The following is a 26,529-nucleotide window of genomic DNA, read 5'->3' as shown; positions in this document are numbered from 1 at the left end:
AGTCACTGGCAGGCAGCAAGAACCAACTATGTTTTCTGCCACTCAGCCAATCTTCTATTCACAATAATACTTTTCCCATAATACCATACGCTTGTATCCAACTTGGCAGCTTCATGTGCGGCATCCTATCAATGGTCCTCTGAAAATCCAAATATACAGCATCCACTGATTCTCCTTTGACTCTCCAATACATTTGTCAATCCAGATCTACCCTGAAGGAATCCACATCGACTTCAACCTCTTTCATGTTGTGTTTTAAAGTCCCCTGAAACCTCATCCTGAGAAATAAACCCTAGGATATTGATTACCACTGAAGTTAGGCTAACCAGACAATGGTTTCCTCTCTTTTGCCTCATTTCCTTAGAATATAACACAGTAGAAGTTCACATGATGCATGTGGAGTAAGAGGAGGCAGAACGCCAGAGTTCCCAGATAAAACACAAAAATAAGCCAGATAAAACAATGAAAATGTTTCCTAGTGGTGTGGGAAGGCACTAGGAAGAAGAAAATGACCAAGAAAAATAAGGCAATGGCAAAAAAACAGCAAGGATTCGATTCCAAATCAGAGAACTGAATCGAGGTGCCTCGTGAAGAAGAAATGGCAAGTCTGCCTCAAACCCCGTGGAAAAAGATGCTACCCAATCCACACGACTGATGGAGCCCATCCAGAAAGAGAACCAAGAGCTGGGTGATGTAATCACCCTAGACCAGAGGTCACCAACACGGTGCTCACGAGCACCAGGATGCCCACAGAGACCACACGAGTCGCCCGCGGGCCTATTCTAAAAATAGCACTAGTCACCAATGAGCTCCATCTAAAATTTAATTGTATTGCTATTCTTTTTGCATTGATGTAGATTTGAAAACGAAAATACCCCTGTATTAAAAAAAACATTTTTTAAAATAAAAATGTTTAATATACATGAACTCTGATCTAGTCTGGTTCAAAGGTCAGTATTGTGCGATTGACAACCCTCAGTGTTTGCTGAATAAACTAGCGGGCGCTACAAAGATGACGAGCTAAATGCGGTTTCTACTCCCAAAAATATGGCAGAAAAAAGAAAGAAAACTTATCATTTTCACAGTGAATGGGAGGAAGAGTTCTTTTTTACTACTGTGAAAGAAAACTGTGTGTGTCTCATTTGCGGGGCGACTGTGGTGATGCCAAAGCAGCACAACGTGGAGAGACACTTCAGTATGTGTCACAAAAGCTACCATGCTAACTAACCACCGGGCAGCGCACTACGAGCAGAAAAAGCCCACGACTTAAAGGCAACTTTGGACAAACAGCAGTCTTTTTTCACGAGGGCGGTGAAAAACTCCCGAAAAACGACTGAAGCCTCATTCAGAGCTACACGTTTTTTGATAAAGAAGGTGGCATTTTCAGACGGGGAGGTTTTCAATGAAGCAATTATGATAATTGCAAACACTGCGTTTAAAGATGAGAAGAATGAAGCCGATGTCATAGCCACTTTCTCCGGTCCAACTTGGGGCAAGTACAATGGTTAGAAGAGTTTTGGGTATGTCCGGAAACTTGGTATATGCACAGCAGCTGTGAAGGTTGCCAGCCTGTTTGGTTCAACCTATCTTTGTGAATCAGCCTTTTCTGACATGAACTTCATCAAGAACAAACAAAGAACACGCTTCACTGATCCAGATCTACAAGATTCAAGAGTTGCAGTGTCAAGTTACACCCCAGATTACATACAGTACACTGGTGAGCAGCGTGCAATGCCTGGCTTCCCACTAACAGACAAAAAACAGATACCAGATGTTGTCAGTGGCAACATGGCAGTGCCATAGCAAAGTTAAATTCTGTTGGAGTTGTTAAGTTTTTATATTAAATTACCCATCTTTTAATGTTTATTTTTACTGACTCCAACAAATTCAAATATTCAAAAGTGTGACAGATATGATTTTGTTAAAAATGCTGCAGATTTGGTGATTAGTACAAAATGTGATAAGATTTATTTAAAAATCTGAAAGAGTTGATTTTTGTTAAATCTTACATAATTGATAACTTGTACAAAGAAGGTACATAGTTCATGATTTGTTAAAAATTGTTAGAATTAATGGCTAGTAAAAATGGAACATGAGGATTTCCTATGAAATGTTGCAAAAGTGATCATTTGAAAATGAAACAGTTGCAGAGATTAATAGAAATAACGTGTTGCATGTTGAAACGTATCTGTTTCCTACTGTTTCCAATTGTTAAATCATTGTTAATAATTATTGTGAGGAATCATTAACGTGATCCGTGTCTTCACATAGATGAATATCATTAATCATTAATAATATAATTAAAGGTAAACCGTGCAACGTTGTTATTTCAAAAGTATGTACTAAACTGGTAGCTCTTTGTATTACTCAGTACCCTTGAAGTAGCTCGCAGTTTAAAAAAGGCTGGTGACCCCTGCCCTAGACCAACAGGCTGGTGGTAGGAGCCCCGGGAAAAGGCACAAGAGGAGGAGATTCGGGACCCTCTCCTGCAGTGAGGACGCCAGGTTGGACACTCGTACTGGCACTCACAATAGTGCTAAAAATAGCGAGAGGCCGGGAAGTGTGGGGGAGGATGCGCACCGCAGGGTGACGAGCCCAGGACAATCTAGCGTCGGGACCGGAGACGCAATGAGCAGCAGTGAGGGCTGCGACGACGGTGAGCGGGAGGAAGACTGCAAGGGAGTCGGAGGCAGCAGTAATGGCAGATGCCATGAGGCCAGGGACCCAGTAATGAGGACTCGGAGTCCTCCCTGAGAATGTTGGAGGCCCTTGGGACACATGGAGAGCAGATTATTTCAGGCTGCAGAGAGTCCAGGACGTGGCCCAGAAATTGAATACCATGCAACAGGGAGAATCACTGAGATGGAAAGTAGAGTGGGGGGCAGTGACGACAAGTTAAGCAAAAGTGGAGGATGAACTAGAAGCCCAGGTAAAGAGAGCAAGTCTGGGGAAGCTAGATGCCGTGGAGAATTACAATTGCAGGAACATTAAGGCTGTGGGGAGAAACCCAACAGACTTTTTCCACCAATGGATCCCTGAAGGATATACTGGGGGAAAAAGTAGAGGTGGAGAGAGCGAGTAGGTCACCTCTCCAAAACCCTGGCCCTAGACAGAAACCCCTATTCAGTTTTAATAAAACTGGTACATTACCAGGATAGGGAGAAAACTTTAGGAGCAGGTGGTGCGAGGAAAAGAGGGGGGGGCTGATGGAAAAGAGGGGGCACAAGATATTCTCCCTGCCACCCTGAAAGTTGTATTACTGGGGGTGGGGGAGGGGAAATGTTTTTAATCAGAATTAAGTAAGGTGCAACAGTTCGATACAGAGCTGCCAATGCTCCAGGGAGACAAGAAAAAGAGTGCTATAAGCAAACGTGGGTCCTAACCCAAGATATTGTACATAGTTGCTGTAAACTGTTAAATATTTGGGCACGAATGTAGGCTAAAAAATGATAAATATGAAACAGGAATGGGAGAAGGGATCTGGGAGAACTGTGAGGTGGTGGTAGGGGAGGAAGATGAAAGGGAGAGTCGCGGATCATAGGGACCAAGTAATGGAAGGATATGGCATCAGCAGGAAAGAAATGGCCAGCAGGGGGAGAAGTAGGAGGAGGGAAAGGACAAAGGAATGTGATGAGGAGTCAGGGATGGGGATAGAGTTAAAGGCTAATGTGGCGTTCTGGTTAGATATTTTTTCTCTTGTCTTTTTTTGGTTCCATTGTTTCTATAATTTTCCCAGGGTTTGTCATGGACCCTTCGAGCGGGAGCCACAAGCTGAAGAAAGAAGGTTGGATGGATGGTGAACTTGGGGCAGTGAGGGTACAGTGGTGACACCAGCCTGGCAGTCACAGGGGCAATGTCTGGTTGAATGTGCAGCATGTGGCCACAAATAAAGCAGGGAGATTTGTAATGGAACACTGTCAGATATAGTCAGAACCCTGAACCTTAATGAATGTTTACACTCCTATCTTTGATGTTGAAAATTTATACAAGAAATCTTCCTAAAATTGGCAGAAATTTTGGTTAGAGGGGACTTTAAGTTTTGTCTGGACTTTGTTTTAGATAAATCATCTAAGAAAATAACTTAAACAAAAATGGCGAGGGCAGATAGATATGAAGGAGCTGAATCAGATAGATGTATAGAGGTGAAAGCATCCCAGAGAGGGGGATTATTCCTTCTATTCAAATCAACAATTCCTACTCTATAGGTTATTTTTCTGGCTTCAGCCCATATAGAGTGTAGGATCATGGAGGCGGAGTATGCAGCGAGGCTCCTCTCAGACCATTCAACCCTATTATTAACAGCAGATATGCCAGACAAGCACAATAATGGTATGCAGGTGGAGTCTTAATGCATTGCTGTTAAAGAAGCCAGAGTTTTGTAGTTTTGTAAGAGGGCAGATAGATATGTTCTGCAAAATCAACTGTGCCTCTACTCTAGATAAATTTCTTTTATGGGATACTCTCAAGGTATTCTTGAGAAGTCAGATAATTGGGTACACCAAGACAGTTAAAAAATATATGAGGGAGGTCAATGAATTAGAATAGATTACTTGCATAGAAAAAGACTTCCAAAAATCAGGTTCAGAAGACCACTAAAGGGCTCTAACAAACAAACAAATTGAAGTACAATACATTACAAACGTATAGTATAGTAAAACCCACAATGCAGTCAAAACAAAAATACTATGCATTGGGAGAGAGAGCCCACAAAATCCCCTCTCTTGGCAGCTGAGGACAGAACAGGCCTCAAAGATAATCAATGAAATACAAACTGGAAGTGGAAAGGATCTCGTATAAACCAAAAGAGATTAACCAGACCTTCAAAGAATTTTATGAACTAGCGAGTTCCTGTCTAAATTAGAACTGCCAAGTTTAGACACAGAAGAAAAAGATGGGTTAGATCCCTTTACAGAGGAAGAGTTAGGTAAAGCATTGAGTTCACTGCAAACTAACAAATTTCCAGGGGAAGATGGGTTTCCACCTGAGTTCTATAAAGAGTTTAAAGACTTATGTGGTGGACAAGGCAATGGAGACCCAAACCCTCCCAGAATCTTTTTCAACAGCAATCATTACAACAATACTTAAAAAAGACAAAGATCTGCTAATGCCATCCTCTTACAGAGGATTTTTTTTTGTTTTCTGTTAAACACAGATTACAAAATATTGGCCAAAGCTCTGACAAATAGATTGGCAAAACATTTTCCAAAGCTAATAAATAAGGACCAAGCGGGCTTTATACAAAAGAGACAGGCAGCGAATTACATTGGTGAACTGATGAGTGTCATGTATCTGGTGCAAAATAGAGAGCAGGGCTTAGTTGTAGCCCTGGAGACAGAGAAGGCATTTGACAGGTTAGAGTGGGACTTTTGTTTAAAGTGCTGGAAAAATTAGGGCTAGGGTCAACTTTTATAAATTGGATAAGGACGCTTTACCATGCGTCCAAGGCTAAAGTTGTGACCAATGGACAATTTCCCCAGCCTTCCCACTGACAAGATCAAGTAAACAGGGATGTCCACTATTTGTTTATACTAGCCATGGAGCCATTAGCCGAGGCTATTTGCCAGGATCCAATCATTAAAGGTTTCAGAATAGGCCAGGAAGAGTATGAAATAAATTTGTTTGCCGATGATGTACTGATATATTTGACAGACCCGGCAAACTCATTGCCCAAGCTGTGCTCCACTCTGGAGGACTATGGGAAGATCTCCAGGTACAAGATTAATTAGGATAAATGCAAAATTATGCCACTTATGAAGGGGAATTACAGTCAATGTCAAGAAAGTAGTCAATTAAAGTGGCCACAAAATGGAATCAAATATCCAGGAGTCAGAATAGATAACAACTTGAGTAATTTATACAAGCTAAATTACCCTCCCTTGGTTGGGAAAATTGAGGAGTATCTAATTAGGTGAATGTCCCTGCCCATTACATTAGTGGGCAGGGTTAATTGTATTAAGATGAATGAATTGCCAAGACACCGCCCATGCCACTGCCCCGGGGATTCTTCAAGAATTTACTTGCGGGAGTGAGTTGATTCCTATGGAATGGAAAGGGAGCCAGGGCCCCTATGGAAAAATTGACCAGGGATTATAATCTGGGCAGGGGGGGGGGGGCAAAGGGTATTAAAAAAATAAACACTCAAACTCCATGAGACGACTAAGGAATTAACAAGTACAAAATGTAATTCATGTGGATATCATTGATAATGATATTGATGATATTGTGGCAATGCATATGATTGATGGACAGGTGAACTGGCACCGTGTGTCACGAGCCCGTCAGCAGAGCTGTCGCATCAAGCACGGCGCCGCATGTTCGTCTCCTCCGGTGGAGGCTCCAGGCCCACATATGCACGGACTGCCTGTGGCTTCACACAGACACAGCTTCTGGCGTAGGGGCTGGACTTCCAGTGTCCTTAAAGAACAGTGTGCGAAAGTAAATAAACTTTCGAGTGAAGATGAGCCCACCAACTGCTGACCTCTTTTGTTCACTCTGCTAGCACTCCGCTACACCATAAAAGTCTATGAACCCCTCATCATGGATGCTGCAGCAGTTAGCACAGTAGCTCTAAAACTATTTAATCACTGGACACTCCACCCCCGCACTTTGTTCGGATAGGTGAAGAGACAATTCCAGATAAAGCAAATCTCCAACTCCAGCAAATATTACCACATCATCAGCTCTTTGGACCAGGAAACTGCAGCCAGGGTAGACGGCCTCAAACAAAACCCACTGGAGGGAGGTAGATATAATGCGCTTAAGTCAATGCTCATCAGCACGAAACAGGCCCCCCAGGCCCAGGAGGGCAGCCAGGCTCATGCACCTGCACAGCCTGGGAGACCAAATGCCACAGTCCATGCCTTATGCTTGAGCAGGCGTTTTTAGATGCCGGACGACATCTAGTTGCAGCTGACCAACACGGGCTTCAGCGATCCCAGAAAGGTCACGGCCAAAGCAGACAAACTTTGGCAGACCAAGCGTGAAAACTAGTCTGTCAGTCAGCCAATTGACCCGCTCACAATCGGAGCTGCAAACAAACCCCCCCACCCCCACCACCACCACCACCCCAAGACCAACAACATCTCCGCAGGCCACACGAGGGAACAGGCATCAAATGGTGTTTCTACCACCAGAGGTGGAGGGGCTGATGCCCAAAAATGTCAGCAGCCATCCACGCTTCCAGAAAACGCTGAGGCCAGCCACCGCTACAGCGGCTGGCCACATAGACAGCCTCCTCCACATCACGGACAAGTTCGCAGGCCCCAGGATTCTGATCAACACAGGCATGGAAATCAGCGTGATCCCACCGACAACACTCAAGACCCGCACAAGACCCTGTGGCCCAACCCTGCCAGCAGCCAACACCACCTCTATCAAGACTTTTGGCAAACAGCAGGTGGCAGTCCAACTTGGAGACGATACTTTCTTCAGGGACTTCATGTTTGCATCAATACAAACACCACTCTTGGGCGCAGACTTCCTGAGAGCACACAGCCTGCTAATTGATTTAAAATCCAAACGACCAGTCCATGCTCAAACTTTCCAGACCTTCCCACTCAAGGACGCAGTAACACAATCCCCACAACTTTCCTTGATATCGATCCACACTGATAGGTACAGTATCATTTGGCTGAGTTCTCGGCAATCCTGAAGGCTTAATTCACATCCTCCATGCTAAAGCATGGCGTTCAACACCACATTACCACCCGGACCAACCCACCCCACCCCCACTCCATGCATGCTCCTGTCGCCTGCCTCCAGACAAGCTGCCACTGGTGAAGAAAGAGTTCAAAAGTATGGAGGAATTGGATATCGTCCATACGAATTAGTCCGCGGGTATCATCAGATCCATGTGCATCCTGACATCAAGATGGCTATCATCACACCTTTTGGCCTCTGCGAGTTCCTGTGCAAGCCCTTTGGCCTTAGGAATGCAGCACAGACGTCTCAGCACCTGATGGATTTGGATTTCATCTTCATCATCATCGCCAGAAAAAAATCACCTGCAGCATGAATTCCACCTGTGCCAGCTGTATGCCCGCCTCAGTGCTTTTGACCACACCATCATTAAGTGCCAGTTTGGATTGGAGATCATCGGTTTCCTGGGCCACAGGATCGCCATGGACGACGCAACACCCCTACTGGCCAAAGTGGAAGCCAAACCAAACACGGTGCACGGCCTGCAGGAATTTGTGGGTATGGACAATTTTTACAACCGCTTCATTCCAACCACTGCCAAGATTATGCGACCACTTTTTTGTCATGATTGCCGCGACGAAGAAAGACCTAGTGTGGGACAACAAAGCCTCGGAGGTGTTCCAACAAACCAAACATGCCCTGGCCAATGCCATGTTACTCATACACCCGAGGACAGACGTTCCCACCACCCTCTCCGTCAACACATCCGCTTTCGCCATCGGTGGGGTACTCGAGCAGTTAATAGACATGCATTGGAAACCTCTGGCTTTCTTCAGTTGCCACTTGAGGCCACCAGAACTCAAATATAGTGCTTTCAACAGAGAGCTGCTGGCATTTTACCTCACGGTGCACCACTTCAGATACTTCTTCGAGGTGAGGCCATTCACAGTATTCACCAACCACAAACTCAACGTTCGCCTTTTAAAACGTTTCAGAGCTTTGGTCAGCCTGGCAGCAGTGCCACACAACTTACATCTCTGAATTCCCCACGGACATCCGATATCTGTCTGGCAGAGAAAATGTAGCGGCGGAGGCCCTATCCAGGTACGCAGTGCAAACATTAACGCCAGGTATAGACGACACAGAACTCCCACAAGCACAGGAAGTAGATGCTGAGACTCGTGCTCTGTGTACTCCCATCACTGGGTTACAGCGATGGGACATCCAACTGGCGCAGAACGGAAAGACACTACTCTGCGAGGTGTCCATCGGCAATCCTCATCCAGTGATCCACACTCCACGGAGGTGCAGGGTGGCCTTTTGCACCCATCCATCAAAACGGCATGCATGTCACTGCTCATTTCATCTGGCACGGCTTTCACAAGCAGGACAATGAATGGGCACATACATGTGTGCACTGCAAGCCCGCCAAGATCCACAAGCACACCAAGGCACCCATTCAGCAGTTCAAGACACCAAGTCAGAGGTTCGGACATATACATGTCAATATCAGGGCCCACTTCCAGACTCCAGAGATTACTGCTACCTCCTTACCATCATCGACCGGTTTACAAAATGGGCAGAGGTAGTCCCCATCAGCAAGACCACAGCAGAGTACTGCTGTCCACACAGATACCCCACTTCGGAATCCCTGTACATTTGACTACTGACCGAGGTGCGCAGTTCATTTCAGCCCTATGGAGAGAGTTGGCTACACCACATGATGGCCTACCACCCGCAATCCAATGGCCTTGTCGAATGTTTTCACGGGCACCTCAAATCAGCCCTTATGACTTGGTTGACTGGCCCCAACAGGGTGGACAAGCTACATTGGGTCCTCATCTGGATCCGCACAGCCCCAAAGAAGGACCTTCAGATGTCATCAGCCGAAATGTTGTACGCTTCCCCTCCCCCCCAAACTCTGAGGAAAATTCCTGCCAGCGACAAGTGACCAGGAGCCACAGGCCGCCACAGTGTTCGAACGGATCTGCAACAAGTTAGGTAAGCTCACGCCATCCCCACCTTCCCACCACGGTCAGAGCCCCTCCTCCATATCCAAAGACTTAAAATACACTGAATTTGTGTTCATTCACAGGGGTGCCCACCTCCCACCCCTACAACGACCTTATGAGGGCCTTCACAAGGTAATTCGCAACAACGGCTCTACATTCACTTTGGACATTGGAGGTAGGGAAGAAGTTTTCATCGATGACCGCTTGAAACCTGTTCTCTTGGACTTAAGCCAACCGATTTCACCCCTGCTGGCCAAGCGCAGGGGAAGACCCCCCCCCCCCCAAATTAAAGCCCCTTCAAAGTATGTACACTGATGCCAGTTCTTTGGGGGGGGGTTGGGTTTGTGCGGCTGTGCATGATTAATGGACAGACGAACCAGCTCCATGTATCACGCATGCATCAGCAGATCAGCCGCATCAAGCATGCAGCCACACATTAATCTCCTCTGGCATAGGCTACAAGCCCGTATACAAATGGACTACACGGTGGCGTAACATGGTCGCAGCTTCCGGCGTAGGGGCAGGACTTCCAGTGACCTTAAAGCAGAGTGCGCGAAAGAAAAATAAGCTTTTGAGTGAGGATGAGCCCACCAACAGCTGGTCTCTTTTGTTCCTTCCGCTACAATATTGGCAATTGTTGGAGTTTGTGTGCAAACATAAATAAAATATTCAAAAAAACATAACAAAGTAAAGATCTTTCAGCCCAATATTTTGTGCCAACCTCCAGAAACCTACTGAACAAACTAAACCTTCCCTACCTCACACCTGTCACCCTCCATTTTTCTTGCACGTGCCTGTCTTTCTTTGGCTTGGCTTCGCGGACGAAGATTTATGGAGGGGGTAAATGTCCACGTCAGCTGCAGGCTCGTTTGTGGCTGACAAGTCCGATGCGGGACAGGCAGACACGGTTGCAGCGGAAAATTGGTTGGTTGGGGTTGGGTGTTGGGTTTTTCCTCCTTTGTCTTTTGTCAGTGAGGTGGGCTCTGCGGTCTTCTTCAAAGGAGGTTGCTGCCCGCCGAACTGTGAGGCGCCAAGATGCACAGTTTGAGGCAATATCAGCCCACTGGCGGTGGTCAATGTGGCAGGCACCAAGAGATTTCTTTAGGCAGTCCTTGTACCTCTTCTTTGGTGCACATCTGTCTCGGTGGCCAGTGGAGAGCTCGCCATATAACACGATCTTGGGTCCCTATTATACCAGTCTCCACCACCACCACTGGCAATGCATTTGAGGCACCCTCTGCACTCAGTGTGAAAAAAACACCCCTGATGTCTCCTCTAAACCTTCTTCCCCTCACCTTGTACGGATATCCTCTGGTGTGTGCTCCTCTCACCCTGGGAAAAGAATAACTGCATCCAAATTTTCAGCTGATTCATAGCAAGTAGCCTGCACTTGAACAACTTCCCTTGTGTTTCCTTTCAATAACAATTGGCAGAAAATCAAGCAATGAAAATAAACCAAGAACCATCCATAAACAAAGAGGTGGTGTAGGAGACCATTCAAGTTATAGTAGCGTTGGATTTTACCATTCCCAATATTGACTGGGATTATCATATGCAAGGGGTGAGATGGGGTGTAAATGGTTAAGTACATGTCAGAGAATGTTTTGATACCATATACGAATAGTCCAATGAGATACAAGGATATACACAACCTTTCCTTTGGAAATAAAATAGGGCAAGTAATGGAAGTACTGGTGAAGAAGCACTTTGTAGACAGTGACAATAATTCTGGAAGTTTTAAGAACGTAAAACAGGCCCTTCAGCCCACAATATTGTGCTGACTGTGAGAAACCTACTCAACAAAGAAAACCTTTCAAACCTCATACCCAAAACCCTTTATTTTTCTTGTAACGTTCATATTGTTCTAGCCTCCACGACCATCCCTGGCAATGCATTCGAAATGCCCACTACTCTGTGTAAAAAAAAAACATCCCTGACATCTCCTCTAAATTTTCATTCTCTCACCTTGTATAGACGTCCTTTTTTTTTCTTCTCTTGCACAGGGAAAAAGGTGCTGGCTGTCACCCTATCTATGCCTCTAATAATCCTGTAGACCTCTATAAAGTCACCTCTCATCCTTCTTTGCTCTAAAGCGAAAAGTCCCAGCCCTACTAATGTTTCCTCAACAGTCACGTTCTCCAATCTAGCATTACCCTCAATCTCTCCAGCAATTTCTCCAAAGATTCCACATTATTCCTGTAATGAAGCGACCAGAACTGAACGCAGTATTCCAAGTGTGGTCGAACCAGAATTCTATGGAGCTGCAACATTACCTCACAACTCTTGAACTCAATCTCCCAATGAAAAAAGGACAGCATACCGTTACCCTATCGACCCGGGCAGCAACCTTGAGATTTGGACTCTAAGGTCCCTCTGTTCTTCCACAGTTAAGAATCCTGCCATTAACCACGTACTTTGCTTTTGTTTGACCTTTCAAAATGTATCATTTCAGACTTATCAGGATTGAGCTCCATCTGCCACTTTTCTGCCCAACTGTGCATCCTGTCTATATCTCAGAGTAACCTATGACAACCTTCTACCCTCTCCAAACACCTTACTGACCCATCCTTCTACATCATAGATCCCTGCAGAACTCCACAGTCACTGACCTCCAGGCAGAATGTGTTCTATCTACTACTACCTTTTGCTTTCAGCATGCAAGCCAATTCTGAATCCACACTTCCAAATTTCCATAGATTCCATGCCTCATGACTTTTTGAATAAGTCTACCATGAGCGAGCTTGTCAAATGTATTAGTAAATTCATATACACCATATCAACTGCTCTGCCTTCATCAATTTCTTTTGTTACTTCTTCAAAAAAACTCAATTAGGCTCCTACCCCTCACAAGCCCATGCTGACTATCCCCAAGACAAAAATTTCTCTAAATGCTCATAAATCCTGTCGTAAGAGCCCTCTCCAATAGTTTGCCCACCACTAATGGAAGACCCACTGGTCTATGACTCCCAGAATTCTACCTATTACCTTTTGTCATTCTCTAATCCTTCAGTAGCTCCCCTGTGGCCAGGGTGCATGCAAGGATCATTGCCAAAGCCCCAGTAATCTCTTCCCTCCCTTCCCATAGTAACCTGGGGTATATCTTGTCTCAGGGACTTATCCATACTAATGATTTTAAGAGGATCTAGCATTTTATCTTTCCTAACTTCAATATGTTCTGGCCCACAAGCTTGTTCTATTCGGACCTCACCTTGACCAAGATCCTTTTCTTTGGTGAATACTGAAGCAAAGTATTAATTTAGGACCTCTCCATCCAGGCACACCTTACCTCCTTTATCTTTAAGTAGTTCTAACTTCACTCGTCATCCATCTGCTTTTCATGTGGGCATAGAACACCTCAGGATTTTCCTTAATCTTACTTGCCAACATACCACATGCCCCCTTCCAGCTCTCCGAAGTACTTTCTTAAGTTCCTCCCTGGCTACCTCTTGTGCACTTCCTGTTTGCTTCTGAAACTTCTGTATGCTTTCTTCTTCCTTTTAACTCGCTGTCTCATCTCTTGACATCCACAGTTCCCTTATCCTACCATCTTTTCCCTGTCTCAGTGGGACAAACCTATCCAGAACCCTACACAAGTGAAGCATCCTCCACATTACTTCTCTTTTCCCCAACATCATTTCCCAATTTACTGCTGATTGCCAATGCAACAAACTGCCAATGGATTGAATAGGAGTTTGTGCGGGTGCAAGAGCACTGGAGGCAAATCCACGGACACTCAGCGACTCTGAAGGGAGTTTCTTTTGCTTCTCTTTCTCACCTACTGTAAGGGGCCCCAGGCAACACTAACAGCAACTCTTTGTCTGCCTTATAGCAGGCTGAAGGCAATTTCATGTAATATTACTTGTTCTGTACTATTACATGACAATAATGGAATCTTGAATTTACTCTTCCATTTCTTTCCTAATCCCATTATATTTAGTCTTTACCAAATTAAACACTCCCATTTTGTCTACTTTTATCCCTGTCCATAACTATGGTAAAGATAAAGTTGTGATTATTATCACCAAAATGCTCCCCCACCTAAGGGTCTGTCACCTGACCAGGTTCATTACCCAGTATGGCATTTCCTCTAGTCAGCTGGTTCACATACTGTGTCAGGAATCCTTGGACGCACCTGACAAATTATACCCCATCTATTCCCCTTGCAGTAAGGAGGTCCCGATCAATATTTGGGAAGTTGAAATCTCCCATAACGACAACCCTGTTACTTCTGTACCATACCAAAACCTGCCTACTTATCTGTTCCTCAGTCCCCTGAGAGTTATTGGGGTTCTATAGACTACCCTCAATAGTGATCACTCTCTCCCTGTTTTTGACTTCCACCCACACTGACTCAGTTGCCAATCTCTCCACAATGTCCTCCCTTACTGCAGCTGTGATCTTATCCGTGATTAGTAATGCTCCCCATCCCTTTACCTCCCTTCCTCTTCCTTTGAAACATCTAAATCCAGGCACCTGCATCAGCCAATCCTCTCCTTTCGCCAGCCAAGTCTCTGTAACATCCACAACATCAGAATTCTATGTACTGGTTCATTCTCCCTTATTCCCAATACTTCTTGCATTGAAATAAACACATTTCAAACCCTCCAGCCCCCTCCACTGCCTGTCTATCCTCACAAATTCATGACACTTTGCATCAACTTTCCACCATCTGCTCTATTCTCTGCCTTCTCCCTCTGGTTCCCATCTCCCTGCCAAACTAGTTTAAACCTTCAAAGCAACACTAACAAACCTTCCAGCAAGGTTCCCTTCCAGTTCAGGTGCAAACCGCTTGTTGGTAAAGATCCAACCTTCCCTAGAAAAGAGTCCAATGATCCAGAAATCTGAACTTCTCCTGCCTGCACCATCTCTTTAGCTACATGCAAAGCTTCATTATCCTCTCATTTCCAAAATCACTAGCACATGGCACAGGTATCAATCCTGAAATCACAACCCTGGAGGTCCCGTCCTTCAATTGAGCACTTAACTTCCTGAACCTTCTTTGCAGGACCTCATCTTTCTTTCTACCAGCATTATTGGTCTCTACATGAACCATGACATCCAGCTACTCAGCCTTCCTCTTGACAATGCTATGAACTTGATCTGAGATATCCCGGATCTGGGCATCTGGAAGAAAACATACCATCTTGGATTCTCGATCTCTTCCACAGATCCTCCCACCTGGTCTCCTAACTACTGAATCCCCTATCATGACAGAACACCTCCTCCTTGCTTCCCATCTCAGCCACAAGGACAGACTCTGTGCCAGAGACCCAACCCCCATGGCTTGTCCCTGTTAGGTCATCCTCCTCAACAGTATCCAAAATGGGATACGTTATTGAGGGGGAATGGCCATAGGGATACCATGGACTGCCTGCTTGTTCCCTTTCCCTCTCCTGACCGTCACCTACCTATCTTCTTCCAGCCTTCTAGGTGTGATAGTGTCCCTGTAACTCCTGGCTGTTACCTCTTCAGCCTCCCAAATTATCCAGAGTTCATCCAGCTCCAGCTCCAATTCCCTTACACAATTGGTAAGAAGCTGCAACTAGATGCACTTCTCGCCGATGAAGTCATCAGGTGTACTGCTGCCTTCCCTGAAGACCCACATTCTGCAAGAGGAGCATTCCCCTGCCTTGGCTGCCATTCCCACTATCTAGGAAATAGAGAAAAAAGTACAATAAAAACCTGCCCTTACCTATGCCTTCTTGCTGAACCCTTTTTGATGTCCTTATCTCAGCTTCTGAACCCCCACCTCAGCCTCTTCTCGCCAATAGGTAGTTCAGGAAAATAAGCATTGACGTATAGAACATTACAGCACAAACAGGCACTTTGGCCCTTCTATTCTGTGCTAAACAATTATTCTGCTGAGTTCCACTAACCTGCACCCAGTCCATAGCCCTCCATATCCCTCCCATCCATGTACCTGTCCAAATTTTTCTTAAATGTTAAAATTAAGCCAGCATTCTCCATTTCAGCTGGCAGCTCATTGCACACTCCCACTAGCCTCGATGTGAAGTAGTTCCCCCAAATGTTCCCCAAAACTTCTTTCACCCTTAACCCATGTCTTCTGCTTTGTATCTCACCTAACTTGCATTTACTCTATAATTTTGTATACCTCTGTCAAATCTCCCCTCATTCTTCTATGCTCGAAGGAATAAAGTCCTAACCTGTTCAACCTTTCCCTACAACTTAGTTCCTCAAGTCCTAGGCAACATCCTAGTAAATATTATCTGCCCTCGCTCAATCTTATTGGTATATTTCCAGTAGTTAGGTAACCAAACCTGCACACAAAAATACTCCAAATTTGGCTTCACCAATGTCTTGTACAACTTTGCCATAACATCCCAACTCATGTTGTCAATACTTTGATTTATGAAGGCCAAAATGCCAAAAGCTCTCTTTGCAACCCTTTTGACCTGTGAAGCCACTTTCAGGAATTACATATCTGTATTCCCATATCCCTCTGTTCTACAGCACTCCTCAGTGCCCTGCCATTTATCATAAATGTTGTACCATTGTTTGTCCTTCCAAAATGCAACACCTTACACATGGAATTCACAAAAGTGCTGGAAAACTCAGCAGGTCACGCAGCATCTATTGGGAGTAAAGGGTAACCAATGTTTCAGGACTGAGACCTTTGTCAATGCAAAAAAAAACAGACAGGCACCTGAATTAAAAGGTTGGAGAAAGAGAGGAAAGGGCAGTGGGAGGAGCACAGGCTAACAGGTAGGAGGTCACATGTTGATACAGGAGGGAGGGTAGAAGAGAAAAAAGCAGGGGGAAGGAACAGCTCTCTGAATGGAGAGAAAAGAAGGGGATATGCAGGAAAGGAGACAAGGATAGGCAAAGAGAAAGATTCAGAAGGGTTTAACAGAAACTGAAGTCAATGTCAATGCCATCTGGTTGGTCAGTGCCCAGATAAACTATTAGGTGATGTTCCCCTAATTTGCAGGCAGCCTTGGCTTGGCAGTGCATGACAATAGAAATGTTGGAGTAGGAATGGGTTGTGGAATTAAAATGGTTGGCCCTGTTATTAAAGTAAATAGAGCAAAGGTCGTCAATGCAATGGTCTCTCAGACTGCATCCAGATTCTCTGATGTAGGGGAGGCCATAACAGGAGCATCAGATGCAGTTAATGACCTCTGCACATTCACAAGTGAAGTGTTGTTTCACTTGGAAGGACTGTTTGGGGCCCCGAATGGTAATGAGGGAGAAGTGCTCCTTCACAGAGTTCTACCGCCCAGTCCAACAGCTGTTGGCTCTGTACAGGCTTTTATCAGCCTGTTTAAGGAACCAACAGTGGTTTATTTTAAAATCCTGCAACCACAGGGTCTGGGCCCAAGATGGGGCTGCTTGTATTGACCAGCAGCCTTGAGAGGTTAGACTCCAGGGAAGCAGAGGATTAGCATGGGGCACCAGAAAATGGGGAAAACACACCCCCCCCCACCCCATTTCAGAAGCAGATGCAGAGGAGACGACCCTGCAGGATAGTCCAAAACAAATTTTGTGTAACATTATATCTGTTTTATTACATGACAATAAAGGAATCTTGCAGTCAGAGTTAGGTACTGAGGGCGCAATTAACGGGAAGAGATGAATGGTGTCACAGAGGGTGCAGTCCCAGAAAGCAGAGAGTCACATGTAGAGAACAGAAATTGCACCTGGATGCAAACTGATCTTTTGAAAGAAAGCAAAATTTCAGGGCCAGCGTGCTCCAGAAAAGGAGCAAGGCAAAGGCGGCAAGAATAGGGAAGATGGATGTCAAAGCATATTGAAGGTTTGATCAAGAAAAAAGAAAACATTTCATACTTTTCATATAAGCAACCATAATTGAATGAATCCCTTGAGGAACATTGATGATGTAAGAGACAATGTTGGGTATCAAAAACAAAGGGGCATGGAATGAAGGAAATCCAAGGCTAAGTATATATTCTTCCCACAGAGTGTGGTTGACAGCTGCCATGCTGCAAAAGGTGGTGTTGGAGGCAGACACAATATGTATCAGAGGCATTTAGATATATAATGAGGCAAAGATTACAAAGATATGGACCTAATGCCACAAATAAGGAGGTGTAGAATGGCAAAACAGAAGCCTTGGACATGGAAGGCCAAAGACAGTTTTTGTGATCTAAAAATCTACGAGTAATAACCTTCAGATTGGAATTAAGCCCCGTTAAATATTAATTATCTTTCTCCCCCAAAACAATCCTCGACGCTGTATGGAATTAACCAGATCACATTTTAACTTACTCTCAAGAAACTCTATTTCAGCTTCTTCAATTTTAATGCATACACTGTTAAACATCTCAGTAGGTCCATCACTTCTTTTGACTGTGGTAGTGGAGAGACTGTGCAGGAAACTGGTCTTCCCTGCTCCATCAAGACCAACCACAAGGATTTGTTTCATTATTTCTTCATCCTTAGAATAGAAATTTTAAGAAAGGTATGTTAATGATTTGAATTACAGAATGGATGGCCTTGTGGCTATCTTTGTGGATATGAAGAGAGGTGGTGGGACAGTTAGTGCTGAGAAAGCAGGAAGTGGACAAGGGAACTTGGACAGTTTGGAAAATCACCACAGAAGAGGTAGATAGAGTACAGCATATGCAAATGTATGGTCAGGTACTTTGGCAGAAGGAAGACTATTCTCTTAATGGGGGAAAAAATTCAGAAAATGCAAGTCCAAAGGGACTTTATAGTGCAAGATTCCCTAAAGGTTAATTTACAGGTTAGGTTAGTAGTAAGGAAGGCCAATATAGTGTTAACATCCATTTCAAAAGGATTAGAATATAAAAGCAAAGATGTAAAGCTAAAGCTTTGGATAGACCATCTTAGTAGGTTGGAATATTGAGGTGAACAGCTTTGAGCCCCATTTTTCAGGAAGGATGCACTGGCATTGTAGAGGATTAATGTATAAGGAGCTGGGGCTGCACTTGCTGGAATTGACAAAAATGAGGGGAATACTGAATACCAAATGTTGAAAGGACTGGATAGAGTGGACATAGTGGAGACATTTCCAGTAGTGGAAGTCTCAGAAGGGGAGGGCACAGCCTCAATGCAAAAGGACGTCCCTCTAGAACAGAGATGGAGAAATTTCTTCAGATGTTGGCGAATCTGTGGAATCCGCAGACATAGATGGTTGTGGAGGTTGTCACTGGGTATCTTTAAAGCAGAGGTTGATAAGCATGTGATTAGTAAGGGATCAAATGTTATGGGAAGCAGGCAAGAGAATGGGGTTGAAAGGAAAAGTACAGCTGACTCAATGGGTAGAATGGCCTAATTCTGCTCCTATGTTTTAATGGTCTAGATCTAGATAGTTAGAGCTTGGTCTTTACAGAATATAAATTTTAAAAATCACAAAATTATTTTCCATCACATTCCTTAGTTTAGCATATGCTGACAGATCAGCTCTTTAAAAAACAGTTCAGTGCAGTCTGAGTGATATCACCTAGACTGAAATTTATATGCACAAAGTTCCTTGGTGTGCATATGAAAGACGACCCATCCTAGACCCACACCTCCTCATTAAGTCATGAAGGTGTAATAGCACCAACACTTCCTAAAGCAAGACAATCGGCCCCATCTTGACAATATTTTACAGGAGCACAACTGAGAGTGTCCTACGGTAGCTGCAAAGCCTCAAACCAGAAGTCAATACAGAGTATCATCAAAATGGCCAAGAAGATCACTGGGGTCTCCCTTTCCTCTACTGAAGAAATTTACTGGGAGAATTGCCTAATTAGAGCTCAAATAATTATAGAGGACCCTTTGCATCCAGTGCACAGTCTCTTTGACCCACTATCAACAGGGAGGTGGTGCAGGAGCATTAAGATCAGGAGTCAGGCTGGGAAATAGCATCATCCCACAGGCTGTAAGTTTGATGAACAGTATCCTGTAACGAAGTAAATCATCCCAAAATATTTCTTTATATTCATTTATTTTAAACTAGAAAGATACCAGTCATTGCCTGCAAAATAAAATACTCAGTTGTTGACTACATGGTTGAACCAAAATACCCAAAAAGCTACATGGTAATTCTGTATAAATATATTTTTTTCTGTTTCCGGCTCTCTGCTCCTGATTTGTCTGGAGGCCTGAGCACTGAGGCAGGCCTGGTGTTACTGCTCTGTTTCCCGCTCCCTGTCCTTTGCCTGTCTGGAGGCCTGAGCACTGAGGCAGGCCTGGTGTTACTGCTCTGTTTCCCGCTCCCTGTCCTTTGCCTGTCTGGAGGCCTGAGCACTGAGGCAGGCCTGGTGTTACTGCTCTGTTTCCGGCTCCCTGTCCTTTGCCTGTCTGGAGGCCTGAGCACTGAGGCAGGCCAGGTGTTACTGCTCTGTTTCCCGCTCCCTGTCCTTTGCCTGTCTGGAGGCCTGAGCACTGAGGCAGGCCTGGTGTTACTGCTCTGTTTCCCGCTCCCTGTCCTTTGCCTGTCTGGAGGCCTGAGCACTGAGGCAGGCCTGGTGTTACTGCTCTGTTTCTCGCTCCCTGTCCTTCGCCTGTCTGGAGGCCTGAGCACTGAGGCAGGCCTGGTGTTACTGCTCTGTTTCCCGCTCCCTGTCCTTTGCCTGTCTGGAGGCCTGAGCACTGAGGCAGGCCTGGTGTTACTGCTCTGTTTCCCGCTCCCTGTCCTTTGCCTGTCTGGAGGCCTGAGCACTGAGGCAGGCCTGGTGTTACTGCTCTGTTTCCCGCTCCCTGTCCTTTGCCTGTCTGGAGGCCTGAGCACTGAGGCAGGCCTGGTGTTACTGCTCTGTTTCCCGCTCCCTGTCCTTTGCCTGTCTGGAGTCCTGAGCACTGAGGCAGGCCTGGTGTTACTGCTCTGTTTCCCGCTCCCTGTCCTTTGCCTGTCTGGAGGCCTGAGCACTGAGGCAGGCCTGGTGTTACTGCTCTGTTTCTCGCTCCCTGTCCTTTGCCTGTCTGGAGGCCTGAGCACTGAGGCAGGCCTGGTGTTACTGCTCTGTTTCCCGCTCCCTGTCCTTTGCCTGTCTGGAGGCCTGAGCACTGAGGCAGGCCTGGTGTTACTGCTCTGTTTCCCGCTCCCTGTCCTTTGCCTGTCTGGAGGCCTGAGCACTGAGGCAGGCCAGGTGTTACTGCTCTGTTTCCCGCTCCCTGTCCTTTGCCTGTCTGGAGGCCTGAGCACTGAGGCAGGCCTGGTGTTACTGCTCTGTTTCCCGCTCCCTGTCCTTTGCCTGTCTGGAGGCCTGAGCACTGAGGCAGGCCTGGTGTTACTGCTCTGTTTCCCTCTCCCTGTCCTTTGCCTGTCTGGAGGCCTGAGCACTGAGGCAGGCCAGGTGTTACTGCTCTGTTTCCCGCTCCCTGTCCTTTGCCTGTCTGGAGGCCTGAGCACTGAGGCAGGCCTGGTGTTACTGCTCTGTTTCCCGCTCCCTGTCCTTTGCCTGTCTGGAGGCCTGAGCACTGAGGCAGGCCAGGTGTTACTGCTCTGTTTCCCGCTCCCTGTCCTTTGCCTGTCTGGAGGCCTGAGCACTGAGGCAGGCCTGGTGTTACTGCTCTGTTTCCCGCTCCCTGTCCTTTGCCTGTCTGGAGGCCTGAGCACTGAGGCAGGCCTGGTGTTACTGCTCTATTTTCTGCTCCCTGTCCTTTGCCTGTCTGGAGGCCTGAGCACTGAGGCAGGCCTGGTGTTACTGCTCTGTTTCCCGCTCCCTGTCCTTTGCCTGTCTGGAGGCCTGAGCACTGAGGCAGGCCTGGTGTTACTGCTCTGTTTCCCGCTCCCTGTCCTTTGCCTGTCTGGAGGCCTGAGCACTGAGGCAGGCCTGGTGTTACTGCTCTGTTTCCCGCTCCCTGTCCTTTGCCTGTCTGGAGGCCTGAGCACTGAGGCAGGCCAGGTGTTACTGCTCTGTTTCCCGCTCCCTGTCCTTTGCCTGTCTGGAGGCCTGAGCACTGAGGCAGGCCTGGTGTTACTGCTCTGTTTCCCGCTCCCTGTCCTTTGCCTGTCTGGAGGCCTGAGCACTGAGGCAGGCCTGGTGTTACTGCTCTGTTTCTCGCTCCCTGTCCTTTGCCTGTCTGGAGGCCTGAGCACTGAGGCAGGCCTGGTGTTACTGCTCTGTTTCCCGCTCCCTGTCCTTTGCCTGTCTGGAGGCCTGAGCACTGAGGCAGGCCTGGTGTTACTGCTCTGTTTCCCGCTCCCTGTCCTTTGCCTGTCTGGAGGCCTGAGCACTGAGGCAGGCCTGGTGTTACTGCTCTGTTTCCCGCTCCCTGTCCTTTGCCTGTCTGGAGGCCTGAGCACTGAGGCAGGCCTGATGTTACTGCTCTGTTTCCCGCTCCCTGTCCTTTGCCTGTCTGGAGTCCTGAGCACTGAGGCAGGCCTGGTGTTACTGCTCTGTTTCCCGCTCCCTGTCCTTTGCCTGTCTGGAGGCCTGAGCACTGAGGCAGGCCTGGTGTTACTGCTCTGTTTCTCGCTCCCTGTCCTTTGCCTGTCTGGAGGCCTGAGCACTGAGGCAGGCCTGGTGTTACTGCTCTGTTTCCCGCTCCCTGTCCTTTGCCTGTCTGGAGGCCTGAGCACTGAGGCAGGCCTGGTGTTACTGCTCTGTTTCCCGCTCCCTGTCCTTTGCCTGTCTGGAGGCCTGAGCACTGAGGCAGGCCAGGTGTTACTGCTCTGTTTCCCGCTCCCTGTCCTTTGCCTGTCTGGAGGCCTGAGCACTGAGGCAGGCCTGGTGTTACTGCTCTGTTTCCCGCTCCCTGTCCTTTGCCTGTCTGGAGGCCTGAGCACTGAGGCAGGCCTGGTGTTACTGCTCTGTTTCCCGCTCCCTGTCCTTTGCCTGTCTGGAGGCCTGAGCACTGTGCTGTTTCCTGCTGTCTGGTCGTTGCATGTCTGGAAGCATTATCAGTGAGGCGAGACTGAGATTTTCCTCTGCTTTCTCCTTTGTCTAACTCTATGAAGAACTTCTACAAATGTTGCTTCACTTTTTTGGGCCCCTATTTACTGGGCATAGCACTGTAACTAATTGAGGTGTCCTCAATTTCAATTTTTTTTTGAACTTCATATGACCTTAAAGGTTAAATTCAATGTGGTTATGACATTCAGCATCAAATGTTACCACAATTATAGTAAACAGTTAGTAAATACTTGTACAATAAACAGTAATGCAAGCTGGTCAAAAAACACTTTTGAATTTCAAATGACCTTAAAGGTTAAATTCAATGTGGTCATGACATTCAGCATCAAATGTTACCACAATTATAGTAAACAGTTAGTAAATACTTGTACAATAAACAGTAATGCAAGCTGGTCAAAAAACACTTTTGAATTTCAAATGACCTTAAAGGTTAAATTCAATGTGGTCATGACTTTCAGCATCAAATGTTACCCCTACTGAATCTCCCTGGACATTTCTAGTGCTCCATATGGAGATCAGAAACAGACAGACAAACATGCACATATATTAGATTATATCCTTATATAAACACTATGTGATTATTATGTACTGTGCATTGTGTGTGCACCATGGTCCAGAGAAACACTGTTTTGTCTGCCTGTATTCTCTACGTACAGTCAGATGGTCATGAAGATGAACCTGAATTTAAACAAAGACAGCAACATTCTGAAGTCCTATCGTTTTTCAAAATCTAGTCAATATCTGTAATAGGTCAGAGTAAATTGATACCTGGTTTTGTGTAGCAAGATGAGAAATAACAGTAAAAAAATATTTTTTCTGGTCAGAAAGAATGACATTTTAATAAACAATTGCATTTACTTGCATCCTTGAATTAATTTCCTATACATCAGTTATGCTGCCATGGTTAATCTTTGCCATTTCATAATTGGCTTCACCATTCCTCACTGACTGCACATTCATGGTAATGCTTTGGATAGAACTTGATACCATATTCAGTATAAGCTGATAACTGTCTCACTTGTGCAACTGAAGAAATAATAGTTTTGGTAGTAATCATTAACATTTGCTAATAAATGATATGACATGAGAAAATGATAACATAATGGATATTATAAAAGCTTCAAGATGGAATGCAAATTAATATTTTAATTAAATTTTAAGTGTCATGAATATTTTAAAGCATTTTTCTATTTTATAATATGGAAATATTGGAAATAGTGTAAAAGCCAAAACTTGATTGCCATGCACAGGGTGAGTCTCCTTGTTGAAGGAAAATGTTGGAAGCAGGCCTAAGTTTCGCTGGGCTGATGCTGGGAATACTTTGAGTGGTGGTGGATAATTGCTTCTCAGAATGAAGGCCTGTGACTAGTGGTGTGCCTCAAGGATTGGAGCTGGGACCATTGTTTGTTGTCTATATCAATGATCTGGATGATAATGTAGTAAAATGGATCATCAAGTTGGCTGATGACACGAAGATTGGAGAGGTTATGGACAGCAAGGAAGGCTTTCAAAGCTTGCAGAGGGATCTGGACCAAATGGGAAAAATGGACCAGAATATGGCAGATGGAATTTAATACAGTCAAGTCTGAGGTGTTGTATTTTGGAAGGATAAACCAGGATAGGACATGCACGGTAAATGGTAGGGCCCTGAGAAGTGTAGAGGAGCAAAGGAATCTGGGAATATGGTTACATAATTCCTTGAAAGTGGCGTCACAAATAGGTAGGGTTGCAAAGAAAGCTTTTGGCATCTTGGCTTTCATAAATCAAAGTATTGAGTACAGGAGTCGGGATGTTATGGCGAGGTTGTACAAGACACTGGTGAGGCCAAATTTGGAGTACTGTGTGTAGTTCTGGTCGCCAAACTACAGGAAGGATATCAGTAAGATTGAAAGAGGACAGAGAATATTTACTAGGAAGATGCTGGGTATTCAGGAGTTGAGGTTAAACAGATTAGAATTTTATTTCTTGGAGCGTAGAAGGATGAGGGAAGATTTGATAGAGGTTTACAAAATTATGAGAGGGATAGACAGAAAATGTGAGTAGGCTCTTTCCACTTAGATTAGGAGAGAGTAAATTAGGAGAGAGTAGACCCAACTGCGCTGGGTGGGTCACATCTCCAGAATGGAGGACCATCGCCTTCCCAAGATCGTGTTATATGGCGAGCTCTCCACTGGCCACCGAGACAGGTGCACCAAAGAAGAGGTACAAGGACTGCTTAAAGAAACCTCTTGGTGCCTGCCACATTGTCCACTGCCAGTGGGCTGATATCGCCTCCAACCGTGCATCTTGGCACCTCACAGTTCGGCGGGCAGCAACCTCCTTTGAAGAAGACCGCAGAGCCCAACTCACTGACAAAAGACAAAGGAGGAAAAACCCAACACCCAGCCCTAACCAACCAATTTTCCCTTGCAACCGTGCCTGCCTGTCCCGCATCGGATTTGTCAGTCACCAACGAGCCTGCAGCAGACGTGGACATACCCCTCCATAAATCTTCATCCGCGAAGCCAAGCCAAAGAAGAAAGAGGAGAGATAAATGAGAGGACATGGCTTTAGGGTGAAAGTTTCAGACGAAACATTAGGGGGAACTTCACTGAGTGGCGGGAATGAGCTGCCATCTGATGTGGTAAATGCAGGCTCACTCTTAATTTTTAAGAATTGGATAGATACATGGATGGGAGAGGTCTGGAGGTGTAGGTCAATGGGACTCGCGGAATAATATTTTGACACTGAGAAGGGCCTAATGGCGTTTTCTGTGCTGTCATATTCCATGGATCTATCTTTCCCCTCCAGAGTAAGGGTCATTGAGTCTGAAAGCAGGCCATTCAGCCCACCATTTCCTTGCTGACTAATGAGCATTCACCTGCACTAATCCCACCTTTCAGGACTTGAACCATTGTTTCCTCTGCCAAGGCAATTTAAATGATTGTCTCCATCAGCCATTCTCAGCCTTTTTGTTTTGGTTGTGGCCCCTTAGGATTGCTTAAAGTTTGTAGTCCCCCTTTCCTGTGAAGGAGTCAAGTTTTGGTTTCCTCCATACTTCTTTCCGACCAATTATGGTACATAAAAATCCAAAAAATATTTGGTGGCCATCAATTAAACTTGTTTTGAAGGATTTCGGTCTGTGCGCAAGGACACAGATATAGAGAGCCCATGGAATTGTCTGATCCAATGGCAGCAAAGCTCAGCACCAAGGAAGCAAAACCAGAGAACTAAGTATAGAATGCTGCCGGCAGCCCCGGCTCTCCATGTCTCACCTCCGGCTCCACCTCGACCAACGGTCCTGCACCGCTGGACCACCTGGACCAAGCAGCGTAAATAAAGCCTCCGCCCAGCGCCGCCGCGAAGCCGAGCAGGCCAGCCCGGTAAACTTGGTCCAGCATTAGACCTGTTGAGCTACAAGACGATAGGAAGGGCGCGCCGCTCCGCCTGCTCTTCTCCTCCTCCTCGGGCCGCCCCGCCTGCTCTTCGCCTCCTCCTCCTCCTCCTCGGGCCGCCCCGCCTGCTCTTCGCCTCCTCCTCCTCCTCCTCCTCGGGCCGCCCCGCCTGCTCTTCGCCGCCTCCTCCTCCTCCTCGGGCCGCCCCGCCTGCTCTTCGCCGCCTCCTCCTCCTCGGGCCGCCCCGCCTGCTCTTCGCCTCCTCCTCCTCGGGCCGCCCCGCCTGCTCTTCTTCTTCTCCTCCTTCCCCGGCCGCCCCGAGCGTCGATACGCCCTCTGTGAGCAAAGCGGACACGTGATAACCAGGTGCCGCTGACAGACCAAAATAAAATATAAAGACGATTTGCATTTGTTATGGGTGATAGTACATGGGGCAGAACTCGAAACAGTTTAATTTTGGAATGGAAGAGCAGGTGTAAGGAGCCAAATGGCCGATTTTATTTCCCCAGAATGGAGTCGAGAAGGGTCCAGGACTCACTGCCTGAACGGGTGACATGGGCCAATTCTCATCACCTTTCCTGTACTTGAACAGCCCTGACCTGCATGGGTTGTGGACTGCATGTTGTTACGAGCCCCAAGGACTCAAAAACCAATAGC

The 26,529-nt window shown here is 46.1% G+C and overlaps 1 protein-coding gene across 1 annotated transcript in view; it reads right to left on the bottom strand.

Annotated features, from left to right (window-relative positions):
* Positions 1-25,973, bottom strand: part of arl9 (ADP-ribosylation factor-like 9) — a 33,330-nt gene extending 7,357 nt beyond the window's left edge. Inside the window, exons 1-2 of the mRNA XM_069926138.1 lie at positions 25,753-25,973; positions 17,898-18,066 (exon numbers count right to left, since the gene is read on the bottom strand). Coding sequence (XP_069782239.1) covers positions 17,898-18,066; positions 25,753-25,878 — 295 coding nt within the window. The 5' untranslated portion in view covers positions 25,879-25,973. The remainder of the gene's footprint in view (positions 1-17,897; positions 18,067-25,752) is intronic.
* Positions 25,974-26,529: the final 556 nt, after the last annotated feature.

The sequence above is a fragment of the Narcine bancroftii genome, chromosome 3 (genome assembly GCF_036971445.1).
Source record: "Narcine bancroftii isolate sNarBan1 chromosome 3, sNarBan1.hap1, whole genome shotgun sequence".
Classification (NCBI taxonomy): Eukaryota; Metazoa; Chordata; class Chondrichthyes; order Torpediniformes; family Narcinidae; genus Narcine; species Narcine bancroftii.
Note: the sequence above shows the minus strand (reverse complement) of the source record. Positions and strands in the feature narration are given on the sequence as shown.